At 33.7% G+C, this 17,293-nt stretch overlaps 2 protein-coding genes across 4 annotated transcripts in view; one reads left to right on the top strand and one right to left on the bottom strand.

Annotated features, from left to right (window-relative positions):
* LOC107072668 (putative peptidyl-tRNA hydrolase PTRHD1) overlaps nucleotides 1–17,293 on the top strand; it is a 155,267-nt gene that overhangs the window by 43,724 nt on the left and 94,250 nt on the right. The window lies entirely within an intron of this gene.
* LOC107072667 (uncharacterized) overlaps nucleotides 1–17,293 on the bottom strand; it is a 151,558-nt gene that overhangs the window by 42,174 nt on the left and 92,091 nt on the right. Inside the window, 4 exon segments of the mRNA XM_089179502.1 lie at nucleotides 268–339; nucleotides 3,388–3,423; nucleotides 5,390–5,425; nucleotides 7,112–7,197. Coding sequence (XP_089035628.1) covers nucleotides 268–339; nucleotides 3,388–3,423; nucleotides 5,390–5,425; nucleotides 7,112–7,197 — 230 coding nt within the window.

The following is a 17,293-nucleotide window of genomic DNA, read 5'->3' on the forward strand; positions in this document are numbered from 1 at the left end:
ACGTAGGTACGAACATAGGTACTGTAGGTAACGCGAATGAGAATTTAGCAGATCGGTCTCTAAAGGGCAGGAAACGAGCGACAAGAGCGTAGAAAGCGATACATTTTCACGTTAAAACCCTTCCTTTCCGTGTGCCAAATCCTTGGGGTGTCGTTGTTATATGTAAATCCTATATACACGCACATTCTCACATCTTATATATATATAAATATATTTGTGTGCATGTAAAAAGAGAGAAACACACATTTACGTAGTTTTGTAAGGTACCTTTACTGCTGAGAAGACATCAAAACCAGGGCTTCCTAGTTCTCCTTTTTGCCCTTTCTCACCGGGTCGACCCTGCAAATGAACAACGGTAAACGTGAAATGAGAGATAATTAAAAGAAATACCGCTTAAGTTAAGTTCACACGTAACACACAACCTTACTAGAAAATGTTGCCCTTTTTTTCAACATAATTATTTTCTAAAGTTCCAAATTTTATTCGACAAATATATAATATTGTAAAAAAACAAAACAAAATGAAAGAAATTAAAAGTAAAACAGGTTTTGATCGTTGGGTTTGTTTAATAATGTATGCATACATGAGGAAAAAAAAGAGTTGGAAGGGGGGATGGTGTAATTAAATTTTTAACAAATGTGAACCAAATATGATAAAGTTGGTATTGATAATAGTAGGTAAAGATTGGTAAACATTTCAACGTCGAATTTTCTGGTAATAACTTGGTCCGATTCTTTTTTTAGGTAAAAGAGGAAGAGGTGGGGGGAAAGGTTGTTGGCGAGCTTTTCGGGGGAATGGGCTAAGCACCTAAGTATACAATCCATAGTTTGCATGGTCTGTCGGTTGGTCAGCTCCGCAGGTTTGTGTACGTAGTGAGCAAGAGAAAGAGAGAGAAAGAGAGAGAGAGAGAGAAAGAGAGAGAAGCAAAGAGGTACACCTTTGAGTCAGTCGATCAAAGTCTTTTTTTATTTTTGTTCCTCTCTTTTACTTTCTTTCTTTCCTCATTTTCTCCTTCTCATCGTTTTCTTCTTCTTCTTCTTCTTCTATATCCTTTGTCCATCGAAAAGACAAATATCTAGGAATATTTGCGATGCACTCGTCTCTCCAATTTCCGTTTGTTTATACGGGTCGGAAACTACGATGCTTTGGGTATCCATCGTTCCTCAATAAGATAAAGAAATAGATAGATAGATAGATAGATGGATAGATAGATGAATAGATGGATACGTAATACATAGAAAAGTAGCTCCATAAACGATCGTTTCTTTCTAGGTATTTTTCTATAATACACATTCGTAAATTTATGATTGGTATGACACTGTCTTCTGTCATCGTTCCAATGGTCAAAACAAAATTCGATTACACCTTGTTGGTATCATCTTTTTCTCTTGGATTAAAAACATGGTTACATGGAAACAACATTGCTGCATACATATACATATATATATTTTTTTTCTGGGTATGTTATTTTAAAATAGAAACACCTGAACCTATTTTCTATGTCTCACTCACTCTCTCATTCGAGTTATTGCATCATTTTTTTTCTTTCCTCCCCTCATTCCTTTTTTTTTTTTTTTAATTTAAATCAATCGAAATTGTTTTTATCCGGTGACAGGGTGGTAGAAAATACAATAAATTGTTTACCAATGACATAGAAAGAGATTAAATTCTTTTTTCCTTTTTTACTTTTCTTGTATGCAACGTTGATAACGTTTTATATGTTTCTTTCTTTTTTGTATTTTTCTTTTTTAAATAAAAACCAATCAAATGATACGATATTCGTGTGTTTCCCCATAGAAAAGTTTCAATTTGTTTTTCGAAAGAAAAAAAAAAAAACAACAAAAAATAGAGAAAGTGAGAAAGAGTAGGTGGACAGACACGACGGGATGTCACTCGTATATCAGATTTATCCTCTGGTAAATTCGCACTTCGAAAATGGCCCTTACGACTACGACGACCAGCGTGATAAGTCTTTCTATTGCTTTTGTACACGTTGCTGCTGCTGCTGCTGCTGTTACACACATACACATACATATATATCAGTAAGGGGAGGAAGGAAAGTGGACAAATGTACGTCAGATTGTCGACAGAGGTGGTGGTGGTGGTGCTGGTAGCTGTCAACAAGGTAGAGAACATGTCCTCTGTTTTATTTTTTTTTTTTTATTTCATTATTTCGACGTTTCTCTCTCGTTCGCAGGGAAGAGGGGGGGGGGGAATGAGGGGACAGATTTTTCTCGGACGTAGCTAAAATAAGTGAGAGGGGAGGTAGGGTGTGATCGACGTTTAATGAAATTTATTCGATCCTTTGGTACCTGTTGCATTTTGTTTGTTACGATATATCTTCGATCACGTAACCAGACACAAGAGGTGTCCGCCGAATGACATACAAATTGGATTTTACCCTTGTCCGAACGACAACAACAACAGCAACAACAACTAACAACAAAAAAAAAAGAGAGTGACAAAAATTGTTTTGCCAATGACAAATATTTTCATCCTAATAATTCTATCCACCTAATCCTAATTTCATTTTTAATCCTAATTTCAATTTATGTATGTATGTATGTATGTACTTACAAATTACAAGATCACACGTATGATGATCTCGCGTTAAATTTCCCGTCAAAATGTGAATTTCATGATATTTATCAAATTAAACGATAATATTATAAAAAATTTAGTTATTTCTATATTAGATATTATTATTATTGTATATTATTATTATTTTTTAGATACTATTCTATATTATTATATTTAGTATAATGATAATATTATTAACTTTTAATATTATATATTTATATAATATCAGATAATATTATATAATATAATTATTATTATATTTTAGATACTATTCCATATTATTATATTTAGTATAATAATAATAATATATTATAGAATTTATATAATATTAGATTTATATAATATTATATTATAAACTTTTAATATTATATATTTATATAATAATAGATAATATTATATAATATAATTATTATTATATTTTAGATACTATTCTATATTATTATATTTATTATAATAATAATATTATATTATAGAATTTATATAATATTAGATTTATATAATATTATATTATAAATTTTTAATATTATATTTATATAATATTAGAGATAATATTACATAATATAATATTATCATTATACTAAATATAGTAATATAGAATAATATCTAAAATATAATAATAATAATAATAATAATATATACAATAATAAATTCTATATTATTATATTTAGGCACTATATCTATATACACAGATATTATTATTATATTTTTTCCAACGTAAATTAAAAAAGAAATTATATTAAATATCGTTCTTGTGAATTAGTCGAAGACATTGATAATTTGTAGATATGTTGATTTTTCTAAACTTACCGGATCTCCTTTAGGTCCGTCCAAACCGATTGGTCCCTGAAAGAAGATACTTATTAACCAATGTTCTTAATTATTAATAACATTTGAACGACGAACGAAAGAAAATGAAAATTCGTGTGGGCTTATAAAAAAAAAAGAAAAAATCATATAGCCTTGAAGATATATCATTCCTTGACGTAATATGTATAGAATTTATATAATAAATATATATACATGTATGCATGTATATACATATTTAAACACATACATACACATATGTATATATATATATGCAAGTAGGATGAGCAAACGCGACAGAGATAGAGACCACCATTGCAAAGGTAAATGTATGAGAACGATAATAATCATACACTGCGTATCCAAATACGACGGCTGTTAAATTCAATGTTATACCAATCTCGTTGATATCTCGTTTTAAACGTGGTCCTTTTAAACGTAAAATTCAAATATTGGCAGCGCAAGTCATGGCCGACTAGTTACCTAGCCTAGCCTAGCCTATCCTAGCTTGGTAATTCGAATGACGATGCTGTTACGTCAACCTCATCATGTGTGGTGTTCGGTTGTGTTATTATCGGTATTATTTCACGGTTTAATGCTTCTTCGCGTTTATCAATTATATCAGTTATCCAACAACGATTATGATCGATACCACCAATATTTTTTGACTAAAGATAAAAAAAAAATAAATAAATAAAAAAGGAATAGAAATAGTGAATATGAAAAAATATTAAAGAAAGAGGTTTTAAACGAGACGTTTATTTTTAATCAAATGATTTTAATTTAATAAAATAGACATAGTTAATATGAAAATATTAAACGAATCGTTTATTTTTAATAAATAAAATGATTTTGATTTAATAAAATAGAAATAGTGAATATGAAAATATTAAACGTATCGTTTATTTTTAATCAAATGATTTTAATTTAATAAAATAGAAATAGTTAATATGAAAATATTAAATGAATCGTTTATTTTGAACTTATCAATGTGATAAACCAGATGGTATCTTTGTATAATATTATTCAAAATCAAACAAACTTCGATAATGATGATCAAATAAAAATAATATTTCTTTTGATTTAAATTTAATTAAATATATATATTATTTCTTTTTATTTTAAAATGTTCCAACGATTGATATTAACATTCGCGAACCGTTTGGTTTATTGATCGACACGTAATAATATCGAGTAGTAGTAGTAGTAGTAGTAATAATAGCATATCAACGTTCAATATATTATTATCATATATAGAGATATCAATGAGGATGATGATGCGTCCAATAGAAAGAGAAAGAGAGAGAAGAGAGAGAGAGAGAGAGAGAGAGAGAGAGAGAGAGAGAGAGAGAGAGAGAATACAGGGAAAATCTCGTATTGGACACCTATAATAAGCTGTTATGCGAATATTACACTTCCGCTGCCAATTTTACAAAACGTGCCAACGTATTTGGAAATTATACAGACAAATTGTCATATAGAATATAGGCGAAAAGTATTTGAGATTTTTTATATGAAATTGCTTTGAAAAAAATATGAATCAAAAAAATAAAATAAAATAAAATAAAATAACAGATAGAGAGAAAGAGATAGAAATAAATAAATAAAAAAATTAAAAAAAAGAAGAAACAAAATGAAAAGAAAAGACAGAAAAAAAGAGAATTGGTTCGATGAGGAAAATAAAGCTGAGGAGGATGATTGTAGGGGTAGATTGAGGATGAGGGGTAGTTTCAATAGATCAAAGCTAAAGAAAAGAAATTTTTCAGCATGATGATAAATAACAATTGAATTTGATGATTTGCAATCACATAAAACGATGATAATACAAAAAGAGAAAGAGAAATTAAATATAACGATTGATAACGAGCTACAAGACATGATAAAAGAGAGAATATGAGAATGTGTCAGTGAGTGAGTGAGAGACAGATAGATAGATAGATAGATAGATAGATAGATAGATAGATAGATAGATAGAGGAATGGAAAGAAAATAAAAAATAATATACCGGAAAACCGTTCTTGCCCGGCGTCCCGGCCACACCCTGTAAGAAGGGGTATAACAAATTAAAAACTCGTTTACTATGGGAAAAGGGATTTTTTAAGGTGGTTTACTTTCGCGTTCATGCAAAAGCGTTTGTTGTTGTTCCGTGCCCACGAGTCGTGATTGTGATCCTATCGTTGTCGTGTGGATCGTATGGAAAATAAAAAAAAAAAATAAAGCGAAAGATAGAAAAGAGAGAGAGAGAGAGAGAGAAAGTAAAATAAAAAAAGAAAGAAAAAAGAAAGAAAAAGAAAAATAAAACACCGTAAGTACGTTCCGTTAAGGAAGCAAACCGATAATTATTCCGGCCAATTAGATATTCCCGCAGCGTGCAAACGTGCACACGGCCAATGGGCGACACGTATGCTTGTATATATATATACTACGACATGACTCTGACCACAGGATCTTGGGATACGAGGTTAGCGAGTACCACAATTTCTAAGTGAACAAGAGAGATAAATAGAAAAATAAAGTAAAGAAAAGAGAATCGCGATAATAAAGGGGGTTGGTAGTAAGCTTTTTAAACAATTCTGGATTAAAAAGAATGATTCGTGTTATTTCTAAGTATAACCTATAAGTAAAACCAGAAAAATTGGTTGTTCAATTTCGTCACTCTAACATGAATTTCCTGAAACCTACAACTGTCATTTGAAAAATATCAAGAAGCGAGAGAAAAACATGAACTCTTTGCGACACAGAATTTCAGATAATAAAATGTTGCATTGAAATTTGATTACGTTTTAAATGAAACAAAATTGGTATATTTTTGATTAATAAAAAGGTATTATTACATAATGTAAAAACATAAAACAAAAAAAGAATTTAATAATAAAGAGTTAACCAATTGCTTTGAGTAAATAAGCATTTGCTATTGCTATTGCTATTGCAATAATATTTCGAGATGGGACTGGAAATGTTCCACCGTGCAAAAAGGTGGGACACTTTTAATCCTACTGTGGTGCCTCAAAGAGTTAAAAAAAACGTTCCGGTGTCGGTAGAAGGATTTTTGTAAGCGTTCATTGCAAAAAAAAAAAAAAAAAAAAAAAAGAAAAGAAAAGAAAAGAAAGAAAGAAAAAGATCGAAGACGAATCATCATTTTTATCTTTTAAATTGTAGGATTATAAATATACGTGGTGTTGTTCACAGTGTTTTAACGTTGAAAAGGAGGATCCCTATTTTACCTGGTAAATATAACCGGTATTATCTCTCTTGATTTATACGAAAGAAAATGAAAGAAATGGCGGAACGGATGGAGAAAGAGAATAATCGTCTCGTCTCCTCTTCTTCATCTTCATCTTCTTCTACTTCTTCTTCTTCTTCTTTTTCTTCTTCTTCTTCTTCATCCTCCTGTCTTCCTTTTTTTTGTGTTTTTTTTTTTTCATTCTTCTTGTCCTTTTATCTTCTCGTCCTCGTTCACGCGATTAAGAATGGACTTGTGTATACCGTTAGGCTACTGTACTAAGTCATGCTCGTGCATTTGCGGTTGTATCATTTCTACGAAGTGCGTGTGTATTGGTGCGCTACGATATAGGCTCGAGGGAAAGGTAGTGGTGGTGGTGGTGAAAAGTGGGATGGGATGGTATAGGAACGAAACGTGCTTTTCGGTGGCAAAGGGGGTTGATAGGTGGTGGTGGTGGTGGTGGTGGTTGGTAGTCGATCGCTTTGGATCGAGTGCAGTACTCACCGGCGGCCCGGGCTCTCCGGGATCTCCTTTTTGCCCTTCTTCCCTTTTTCCTGGCTCACCCGGTGGACCTGGTTTCCCCGGTGGACCTGTAACGCACAAAACCAAAAGGCATTCATCTTTTAATATTCCATTCGAATTAAATCGATTTTTTCAAGTGTTTTTTTACATATTATTTATCTATTGTAATATATATACTATAATAAGTATATATTGTATACTAATAATAATATATTATATTAACTAATTATATATAATGATATATAATTTAATAAATATATAAATTTATTTTAAAGTTAATTTTTTATATATTATATAATATTACTTTATTTAAAATATATAATATTTATTTACTATAATATATAGGATATAATTTATTCTCGTATCATAAAATTATATCATTTTAATAGCTAATAAATTTATTATTTTATTTTAAATTTTGATTTACCATTAGACCACTTTCATAATCGTACGAGGTACTTCATCTTATTTCAGTAAAAAGATAATTTAATAAATTGTTTAATCCCAAATATGACTTTTTTTCTTGACTCTTCTTTTACTCTCTCTCTCTCTCTGTGGTTTCTCCCAATTTTTTTATTTTTGACTCTTTCGTTTATCGAAGAATTGCGCTATTGCATTCGAAAGATTCCTCATTTCATTTTCCAAGTGGCTGGCGAACTCGAAGGGGGGAGAAAAAAGGAGAGAAAAAGAGAAAAAGAGAGAAGAGAAGAGAAGAACCGTGCAAATAGACATTTTGTGCGAAATATAGCTAGGATGATATCACGTTCGTCCATCTCCAAAATTGAAAGAACTACGAACGATTGATACCACAGATCTCTCTCTCTCTCTCTCTATCTCTCTCTCTCGTCGTACATTCGTTCATTCTCTCTCTCTCTCTCTCTCATTTCTTAAAAATCAATAACGTAAATGGAGGAGAAGAAACGTGATAAAAAGAAAAGAAAGGAAGAAAGAAAGAAAGAAAGAAAGAAAGAAAGAAAGAAAGCACACATCAAATGTGATTCATAACGCTCACTTATTATCAATCGAATCACGAAAAATGGCTTTGGTTTGTGTATTTGTGTGTGTCTGTGTCGGTCGGTGTGTATGTTTCATCGTACATACTCACTGCTACTAGTTCCGAGTGACGAAAAAAGAATAAAACCGAATGGAGTAAGAGAAGTAGGAACAGTAGGAGGAGGTGGGAGAATGAGGATGAGGAGGATGAGGAGGAGTTTGAGTTGATTTCGATTTTGCGATGGTGAGTGTCCCCCTCTCTCTTTGGAGGATATGACGTCACCCCTTCGGAATATTGCCGCCAGCGATAAACGGAAAATAAAAGGAAAAAAAGAGAGAGAGAGAGAGAGAGAGAGAAGCTCCCGGGCCTGTTCAAATGTCCGAATACGTTCTCTCATCTCTCTTTTCTCTTTCTCTTTCTCTTTCTCTTTCTGTTGTATTCGTCGTAGTCAAGAGTGCTTTGCGTCCTCTGTTCCTGACCAGCCCCGAGAACAGGCTGGGAATAAATCTCGATTGAATTATCCCCTGAGAGAAGGAGGAAGAGAGAGAGAGAGAGAGAGAAAGATGGAAAGGGGGAATCCCCGGCTTTAAACGAGTCGCTTGTCCCGAGCCGGAAATCAGAATAACGCACGTGACGAGAGGAAACACGGTATATATCTTCCTTTTCGTTTCCCTTTTACCTACGTAGATAGCTGATGTATATATATATATATTCCTTTTATTATTATATTTTGTTGTTTTTGTTTTCTCTTTCTTTTTTTGCCAGTTAGCCCATAATTAAATTGAGCCTTTCGTCGTCGGTTATCTCGCATGCAAATAATAATTAAAATAATATTAATAATAATAATAAAAGAAATCCTAAAACGACACGGTCCTAGATTGAATTAGAAAATTAATTGAAATAGCATGTGTGTATGTGTGTTAAAGAGAAGTTGTTTTGTAAATGCAACTTACCAGCCGTAATTGATTTTAATCAAGTTGGTAGGAAAAGAGAAAGGGGTTAGGGGTTTAGGATGAATCGTCGAGTAGAGAGAGAGAGAGGGGTGTGTTCGGTGGTATGGGGGTAAGAAAACCTCTTGAAGAAAATTACGTTTGACCTTAACATGTGTTAGTGGTGGTGGTGTTAATATAAATTCGCGTGTGGAAATGTGGTGTGAAGTGTCGTGCCGTGCCGTACCCGTCCCGTAGCATGGCATGCAATGCAGTACAGTGCAGTGCAGTTCAGTGCAGTGCAGTGTCAATCCTTTTGCCCGTAGCTTAGCACTTGTCAACGACAGCTGCCGTGTACTTAACGTATACCGACATGAGTGGCACTAGGGCACGGTCAACTCGACGACATCCAAAAAGAAAAGAAGCCAAGCGTAGATACGAGCAAGAGTTGTAGTAGTAGGATGGTAAGATCAGAAAGGGTAGGAGTAGGAGGAGGAGGAGAAGTGAGAAACGTGGGACACTCTCTCTCTCTCTGTGAGCACACAAATGGTGTATTCATGTGCGAAGCATTTGTCCCTTCCTGGATTATCGTAGGTGATCGAGAGGGAAGGCATCTGGTTGAACACGATCCTCCAGACTCAAGAATAGAAAAACCATCCTCTCTATCTCTTGTCATAACGATTATCTTCCCCCTTTCCTTCAACCCTTAACCACCACCACCACCCACGTACAAGCAGATCTGTTTTTTCAAAGCAAGCTTTAAATCATCATCATCATCATCATCGTTCTTGTTTTGTCTATTCAGATGCGAACCATATGATCGAGATTTCTTCTTTTTTGTTTTTGTTTAAATACTACGTCGAATATTTAAGATTATATTATTGAATTTGGAGTTATCCATAAAACAAGTAAAATCTGATTTTTCTTTTTCTTTTCTTTTCTGTTTCAACCGATAATTATGATATACAAAACTCGTTAGTGTCGGATTGTTTTTGAATAATAGGATATTTGAACGCAAAATAATAATAAAAGTAGTTTAATTAAGATATGGGAAATGAGATCGTTGAAAATTTTCTTAAGTTTCTAACTAAAAGTGTACTTTGTATCGAGAGATGAAGAGAAAAGCCCTTGGAGCGTTTACTTTTGTTCAAAATGCCTTCAAGCTTTGTATAGCCGGCTTCCAAACGTACAGCAGAGCAAGCAACACCCACTCGAGAAAATCTACCAACAGGGTTGGTCTTTCTCTCTCTATCTCTCTCTCTCTTTCTATCTATCTATCTATCTATCTATCTCTATTTCTTTTTCTTTCACTCAGTTGAAGCGTACTCTCGTCGAGAGAAATACCTGGGAATAACGAGGAAAGTTGCGTGGAAACAAGCGAATGATTTCGATCGTCCTTTTCATTTGTCCGAACGTTATACGAACTCTTACTGAAATTCTCTACTTCTGAGTAAAGTGTATAAGAACCCTTACCTTAACTACACCCCCCCCCTGGTAACAAAGTGATCTCTCATTTATTGTTAGGTAGATAAAAATGAGAATTGTACGAATCAAAAAAGAAAAATCAAATTTGTCTCGTCATGCGTTCACGTTTGTTTGCCTATCATTGGTATAAAAAATTCTAACAAGACAGTACAAAGTTAAAATGGTAACAGGGATTGAGAGTGGGGGTGTTAAAAAAGACAAGTAGTAGTCTAGACAAGACCGAAATATACACAACGTTTATGTTTGAGTAAATATACTTATGAGAAAGACAGAGAGAGAAATAGAAACAAAGGGTTCGGTCAAATCCTCTCGTGGGTGGTGGATATCACTCATGTACGGATAGAAACGACGAACGTTTTGGCAAAGTTCCGAGACCGGTTGACTCCAATCCCAGGCCACTTTTCGCGTGCGAGAGAAAAGCTCTTTTTTTTTCTTTTTTTTTTACACGTACAATTCCTTTTTACCAATTGAAAAAGTATGAGACTACTAACCCTTTCCTCCTACTTGTGCATGGACAAGTTTATTTTCATTTCTTTAGGCAAACCAATTTTTTTTTATTTGGATACGTTTTTTCTAATGTTAATCATTGACGATAATTTTTGGTTTTTATTTTTTTTTGTTGGTATTTTATTCTTTCTTTTACCTCTCACTCCTCAGCCCAGCCCAAACACCACTCGTATACGTATGTAAAAACCGTAAGTTCTAATTAACGTTCGACTCGAGATATAAACGCACGGATAAGTACACTCCAATGTAAAGCTCGTTATTTCCAAGTGGACCCTCGTCCTTTAATGCAATTTATATAAATACAAGAAATAAATGAAAATGAAAGAGAAAAAGAGAACTCGTCACGTGTAATAAACGTATTCGAATTTATCGTCAATGTTATCTTTTTCCAAGGTATAATTACCACATCGCGTGAATACGTTAACTTAACGAAACATCATCGTCGGTACGAGTAAAACCATTAACACTTTTGATTCGTTTCATTTAATTTCCCCATTGGGTTTTTTTTTTATTATCATCGATATTTCTATATATATATACAACCTTTTCTTTGGTTAGAAGAAGAAGAAGGTTTTCCTCATTTTCTTTTCATTCGTCGATCATTTATCTTTCGTAAGTGGTGGTGGTGATGAGGGGGAAGGGGAAATAGGTAAGATCAAACTCTGCATAGTTTCCCTTTTTAAAAGTTAATTCGAGCGCATACGTAATACAATGTTTTCTATCTTTCTCATTCTTAACTTTGAACAGGGACAGGACGGACAGCAAAAGAACAGTTGGCCATCATTAATCACAAGTTCAACAAAATTCTCTTCGAGCTTTTGTTTCGCTTTTTTTTTATCCACCAATGTGCAAGCTTTTTATAGCATCAACGAGAAAGATAAAAGACAAAAATGATAGAGCAAAAGTGAGATGAGAGTGAATAAAAACGTGTTAGAAAGTATACCAACGACAACAAAAATAGTTGACAATTTTTGACAAGTCATAGCAATGTATTATGTGCCCATAATTATGAAAGTGGTTTCTAAAAACACTCTATTAATTTTATTTCATATTTTTGACAATATCGAATTAATCACTTGCCCTACGATTTAATTTAACGGTTGTTGTTGTACTGCGCGCTACAATATTGCACTTGTCGAAACAATATCACTGAGTTTACTATTATTTTCCATTTTACAATATTGGTTGATAGGATGATGTGGTGACACGTGGTGTAACATCGCTCACAGTTTTGAAACAAAAGCATCTGAACGTGCGTGTCACGTCTTTGTAGGGCAAGTTGTTAATTTAATTTTCAAATAATATAATGTGTGAAATAATTGAGATAAACTCATATTTTGTTTGATTTCTAAAATTTTCACTTACTTAGACTACTTTCATAATTATGGGGACATATGTGAAATAAGTTTGACGATAATATTAGGTTGACAACTAAGTAATTGTGGATTTCAGCAATCAGTTTCCTTGAAAAATCCACAATTACTTAGTTGTCAAGTCAATGTAATTGAAGTTATAAAGGATTTAGTGAACAGGATGAATGAGAGACACTGTTTTATCGTGAAAGAAGTTGGGAGGTAAAAGGAATATAAGAAGAACGGGTAGACAGGTCGGTGGGGACCTCACATGTCGCGGCCGCGGGCCAGAACGTGCAGCCTCTCCGATTCCCGCCCCGGTAGTTTGCCATGATTGAGATACATAATCGGTACTCCCCTAACTCCACCATCATCTCATTCTTTCCTTCTCTTTCTATATATAAAGGACACTCATCTTCTTCACATGACTTGCTCGCGTGCTCGCTTCTCCTCTTTTCATCTTTTTATTCTTCTTCCTCATCCTCCTCTAATTTTATTTAACCGATATTCAACAGAAGTACCAAATTCCAATGACATCGATTACTATGATTGTTCGACATAAGATTGACCAGACCCAGAATCATAAAAGATTTCACGAACGAAATTATATTAAAAGAACATGTCCATTATTTCGAAGGACCAACCACGATGACTGTTAAAAGAAATATACACACATACACATTATTTATCATTAAATAATTTTCAAGTATTTTATATACTTCGAGGTATATATCATAAATGTCAGTCAAACGTTCTTAAATTCTGTCATCCGTCTCATACAAAATTCATGAGAAATAACAATAATTCTTCTTTTGATAATAATTTTCGAATGATTTGCCAACCTTTTCAAATCGATTCAAATCTTAATTTAATTTCATTTTGTTTTTAATAGATCGATTAATAGATTCATTTTCCCTGTTCTTTTTTTTTCCTTATCCTCGTGTATCTTATGAACGGGATAGTAGTAGCCGGCCGCCGTAGGTCTTTTCCCCCTTTTAAATCATACTTGTCGTACGCAGGATGAATACTACCCAGTCTGTGTTACGTGTGTAGACGAGGGAGACCTCCGGGTATGTCGGCGAAAGAAGGAAAAGGGCGTAGTCGATCTCTCTTACAGGTTATAACTGCTGTGATCGTGTTGCTGATCTACGTTGCTACCGTTTGCTGATATATATGTTCACAAATAGGTGAGACAAAGAGACTAGGAGAAACAGGGATTAACGTAATTGAAGCGTGAATGAATAGACGGGACCGGAAGGGTGAAGGGTGGGGAGGAGGGTCGGGAGCAGCAACAGCAACAGCAGCAACAGCAACAGCATCAAGGTACGGTAGATACTACTACTACTAGTTGTAACTCGTAGCAGTCAACGTAAACACGACCATTAGCAGCTTTTATCGGATGCGGAACGACGACGAGTCTTCTCGAACAAGCCAAACACACACTGGTTTCGCTTGGTTGCTGGTTTTACTTGGCATTAAAACGATGCGCGCCGCCTTCTTGCCCATATTGCAGGAAGATTTCACTCGTGGAATTTGTGTCGCGGGAGGTTTTATTAATGCGTTCACCGGATGCGTTGTGGTCCGGTACCATTCTCGATTTCCACGCTAGTGCAAGATGAAGGCAAGCGAGTAAAAGAGAGGACTACTTTGCTTACTTGCTTGCGTGCTTGCTTGCTTGCTTGCTCAGTTCGTTCGTATCTCGATTAGAGTACTTTTCTTTCTCAATTTTTTTTTTCTTTTCTAAAAACTAATGGCGTAGAGGTTCCATCGAATTTCTACAATTTCTTTCTTTTTATCTTTCAGCTATAAAATTCCAGATCGGATTTTTCAAATTAGAACCCGGGTCAGGGACGCTCGATTTGGGGGAAAAAAACGTTACGTGACGGTGATGAAATCTAACGAGATTTTACGAATCGCCATGTGGGTGGGGGTGGGTGGAGGATTGAAGCTTATCCCCGATTGATCGGAACTCGCCCCTCGCCTTTTTTGAACGACGTTCTGCTATTTTTTGTGTGTCTTTTTTCTACCTCTGTCGTTGCCGATATGGAAATAGAAAGTAATACGATGTCTCTCGTTTTCCGCATTAAACGATACCTACAACCAAATTTTCCTATCTAACGTGTTCAAATCCGATTTTTTTCTTTTATTTCTTTTTTTTTTTCAAATTCTGAGTCAACTCTCCTTCATTCGGATGATCGAATTGGATATAAAAATATCCGATAATTTTGGTTATACCTTTTCATTTTATTTCCTTTTACAGCTTCAGTGGTGTTATCCTATTATATCAGGGTGAACCAAAAGTTTGTTAAAACAAATTAATATTAACCCCTTAACGGACAATTTTTTAAAAAAAAAAAAAAATTGGCCATAAATACAATTTAGAACTTTGTCTTGGAAGAAAAAATTAAAAAAAAATACAAAATTAATCAAAATTTTCATAGCAGCAAAGAATACAACGCCACTCGAGTTAACTCGAGCGTGCAACTTAAGGAATTAATAAGTAAATTTTACAAGAATTAAAAAAAAAAAAACGATTCATATTAATATAATTTATAACAAAATATAAAACACACGAAACTTTGGTTAAATTTAATATAAAAATTTAATATGACCAACTTAAATTACGAATAGTTGGATCAAGATAATCTTTAATAAGGAAAAGATGAAAGAATCGGTAGGACCACCCTAAAGAAGAAGTAAAATAAGAAGAATAAGAAGAAGTAGAAGCCGTTACCAACATTGTCGGGCAACTTTAAAGTCTGCTGCTTCTGCTGCTGCTGTTTCTATAGCAACAAACTTATATAAGATATAAGTTATAATACGAGAAACGAATTCCAGGCCTTCTGGTTTGATTCTAAACCATAGGGGAAGGTGGAGGACCAGCAGTCTGCAGCCTGCCTGCCTGCTCAGCAGGAGGTTTATAAGAATACGAGGACCGCACGCGGTGAGGTACAATGAGAAGACGTTGCAGCAGCATCTTCGTCTTACCTCCCTTTTCTCCTATTATCTGTTCCCTCCATTTCAATTGTTTCGCTCTGGTTTGCTTTCCTAGACGCCATTCGTCTGAAACCCGAGACAGGACACGGAGATATTCCCTTCTACTTATATTTTTTCTTTTTACTTCTTAAGTCAAAAGTCTCCCTTTCTTAGTTCAAATATTCAGATAATCAAGAATCGTTTGTTTTAATCATTCTGCAATGTTTAACAATAGTTTCAACAATAATAAATGTTGTTATATCTTTAAAAAAAAATAAAAGAAAGGAGTAGACTAATAATTGAATGGAAAATGTATTTAAATAATATTAGTGTTAACCACATTAGTTCAAGTATTACCCTCTATTACCAGTAGAAGAAATGAAGGTGGATAAAGTAGAAGTAGAAAGATCGTAATGTCAGCACAATGGGCCGTAATGGTCCGGCAAAAGACATAAGTGGTCGGGAGTTATCATATTGGTCGGGTAATTTTCAGGTATACGAAGAACTTGGACTCGTGCCCGACAACGACGTCCGACAACCCTTGGGTTCGTAGTAGTCGTTCACCGTACTTTCAGAGTATGAGAGAGAGAGAGAGAGAGAGAGAAAGAGAGAGACAGAGAGAGATACTACGTTTACCCATCCAGTCCCTTCCCTGTTTTTTCTCAAAGGCCGAACCCTAACGGAATACCAGAATGGGGCGCCCACGTTCTCCTCTTCCTCGCCCACGTTTTACCCATGAACACTTCTATCTTCTCCTTCTTCTCTTCCTTAACTTCCTATAAAAGATCTCGGCCAATCTAAATTTTCTTTTATCTTTTTTTTTCTTTTTCTTTTCCTTTTTTTTTTCCTTCTTCTTCAGATTTACGAACTCGACGACAATGAACTCGTTATCCCACGCCTCGTGAATTTTCGATTACACGCAAATTTACGCCGTTTCGTTCGTCCTTATAATACATGGAAAAGAACATCACACATGTACACATATTTTTCAATCTTTTTCATTATAAAACATATACGAGATTATATCGTACGTAAATTTGAAACATTAAATTATATATTAATTTATTATTAAACGTAAAATTAATTTTTAACGTGAAATTAATTTCGTTAAATATATAATAATATATACTAATATTATAATTAATATATATATAATAATATTATATATAGGATAATATATAATAATATTATAATTATATACATATTTATTTAAAATGAAACACATATACGGTTGAAACGTTGTTTCGTTTACAATTAGCTTTTCTACTTTTGTTCAGAATTTACTACAAACTATAGACTAATTAGTAGCTCTTATCTTCTTGTCGATATTACATGCCAAGAGGTATTACGTGAACATTCCACGTATATGGTAGGGTACGTATGTGTGTAAACGTATATGTGTTGTATACATACCAACGTTCCAAGCATTTCTACTACAGATTCTCTCCATTAAATGTATTTTGAATAATTTATAATTAGAAATGATAATATTGAATCAAAAGAAAATAACGTGAACTTTTCACTCACACACACACACTTTCTCTCTCTCTCTCTCTTTCTCTTCTCTTCTCTTTTTTCTATCTTCATTTTTCTGATATTCTTTCTTTGGTTTTTTTTTTTGTTTACATCTTTTAACATCGAACCAAAGATTTTCTTCTTCCATAATACTTAGGTGAAAATGTTCTGGCAAAGAAATGCCACGGGATGTTACATACAACCTGCAAATTCATAAACTTCTAATCTCGGTAAAAGCTTTTTAGCATTTGCCATTTTCCTTGCTAAGGTAAAGAAGAAGAAGAAGAAAAAGAAGAGGAAGACGGTGTTTTCTTTTGACTTTTTTTTTTTCTTCTTATTTTTCTTTTTCTACAAAACGAGACGATTTCTTTAAGGAAGATGTAACTTTAACTAAACCTGCATTACC

This window comes from Polistes dominula, unplaced genomic scaffold, assembly GCF_049000335.1.
Source record: "Polistes dominula isolate Pdom_NZ unplaced genomic scaffold, Pdom_raw_medaka contig_27, whole genome shotgun sequence".
In the NCBI taxonomy this organism is placed as follows: Eukaryota; Metazoa; Arthropoda; class Insecta; order Hymenoptera; family Vespidae; genus Polistes; species Polistes dominula.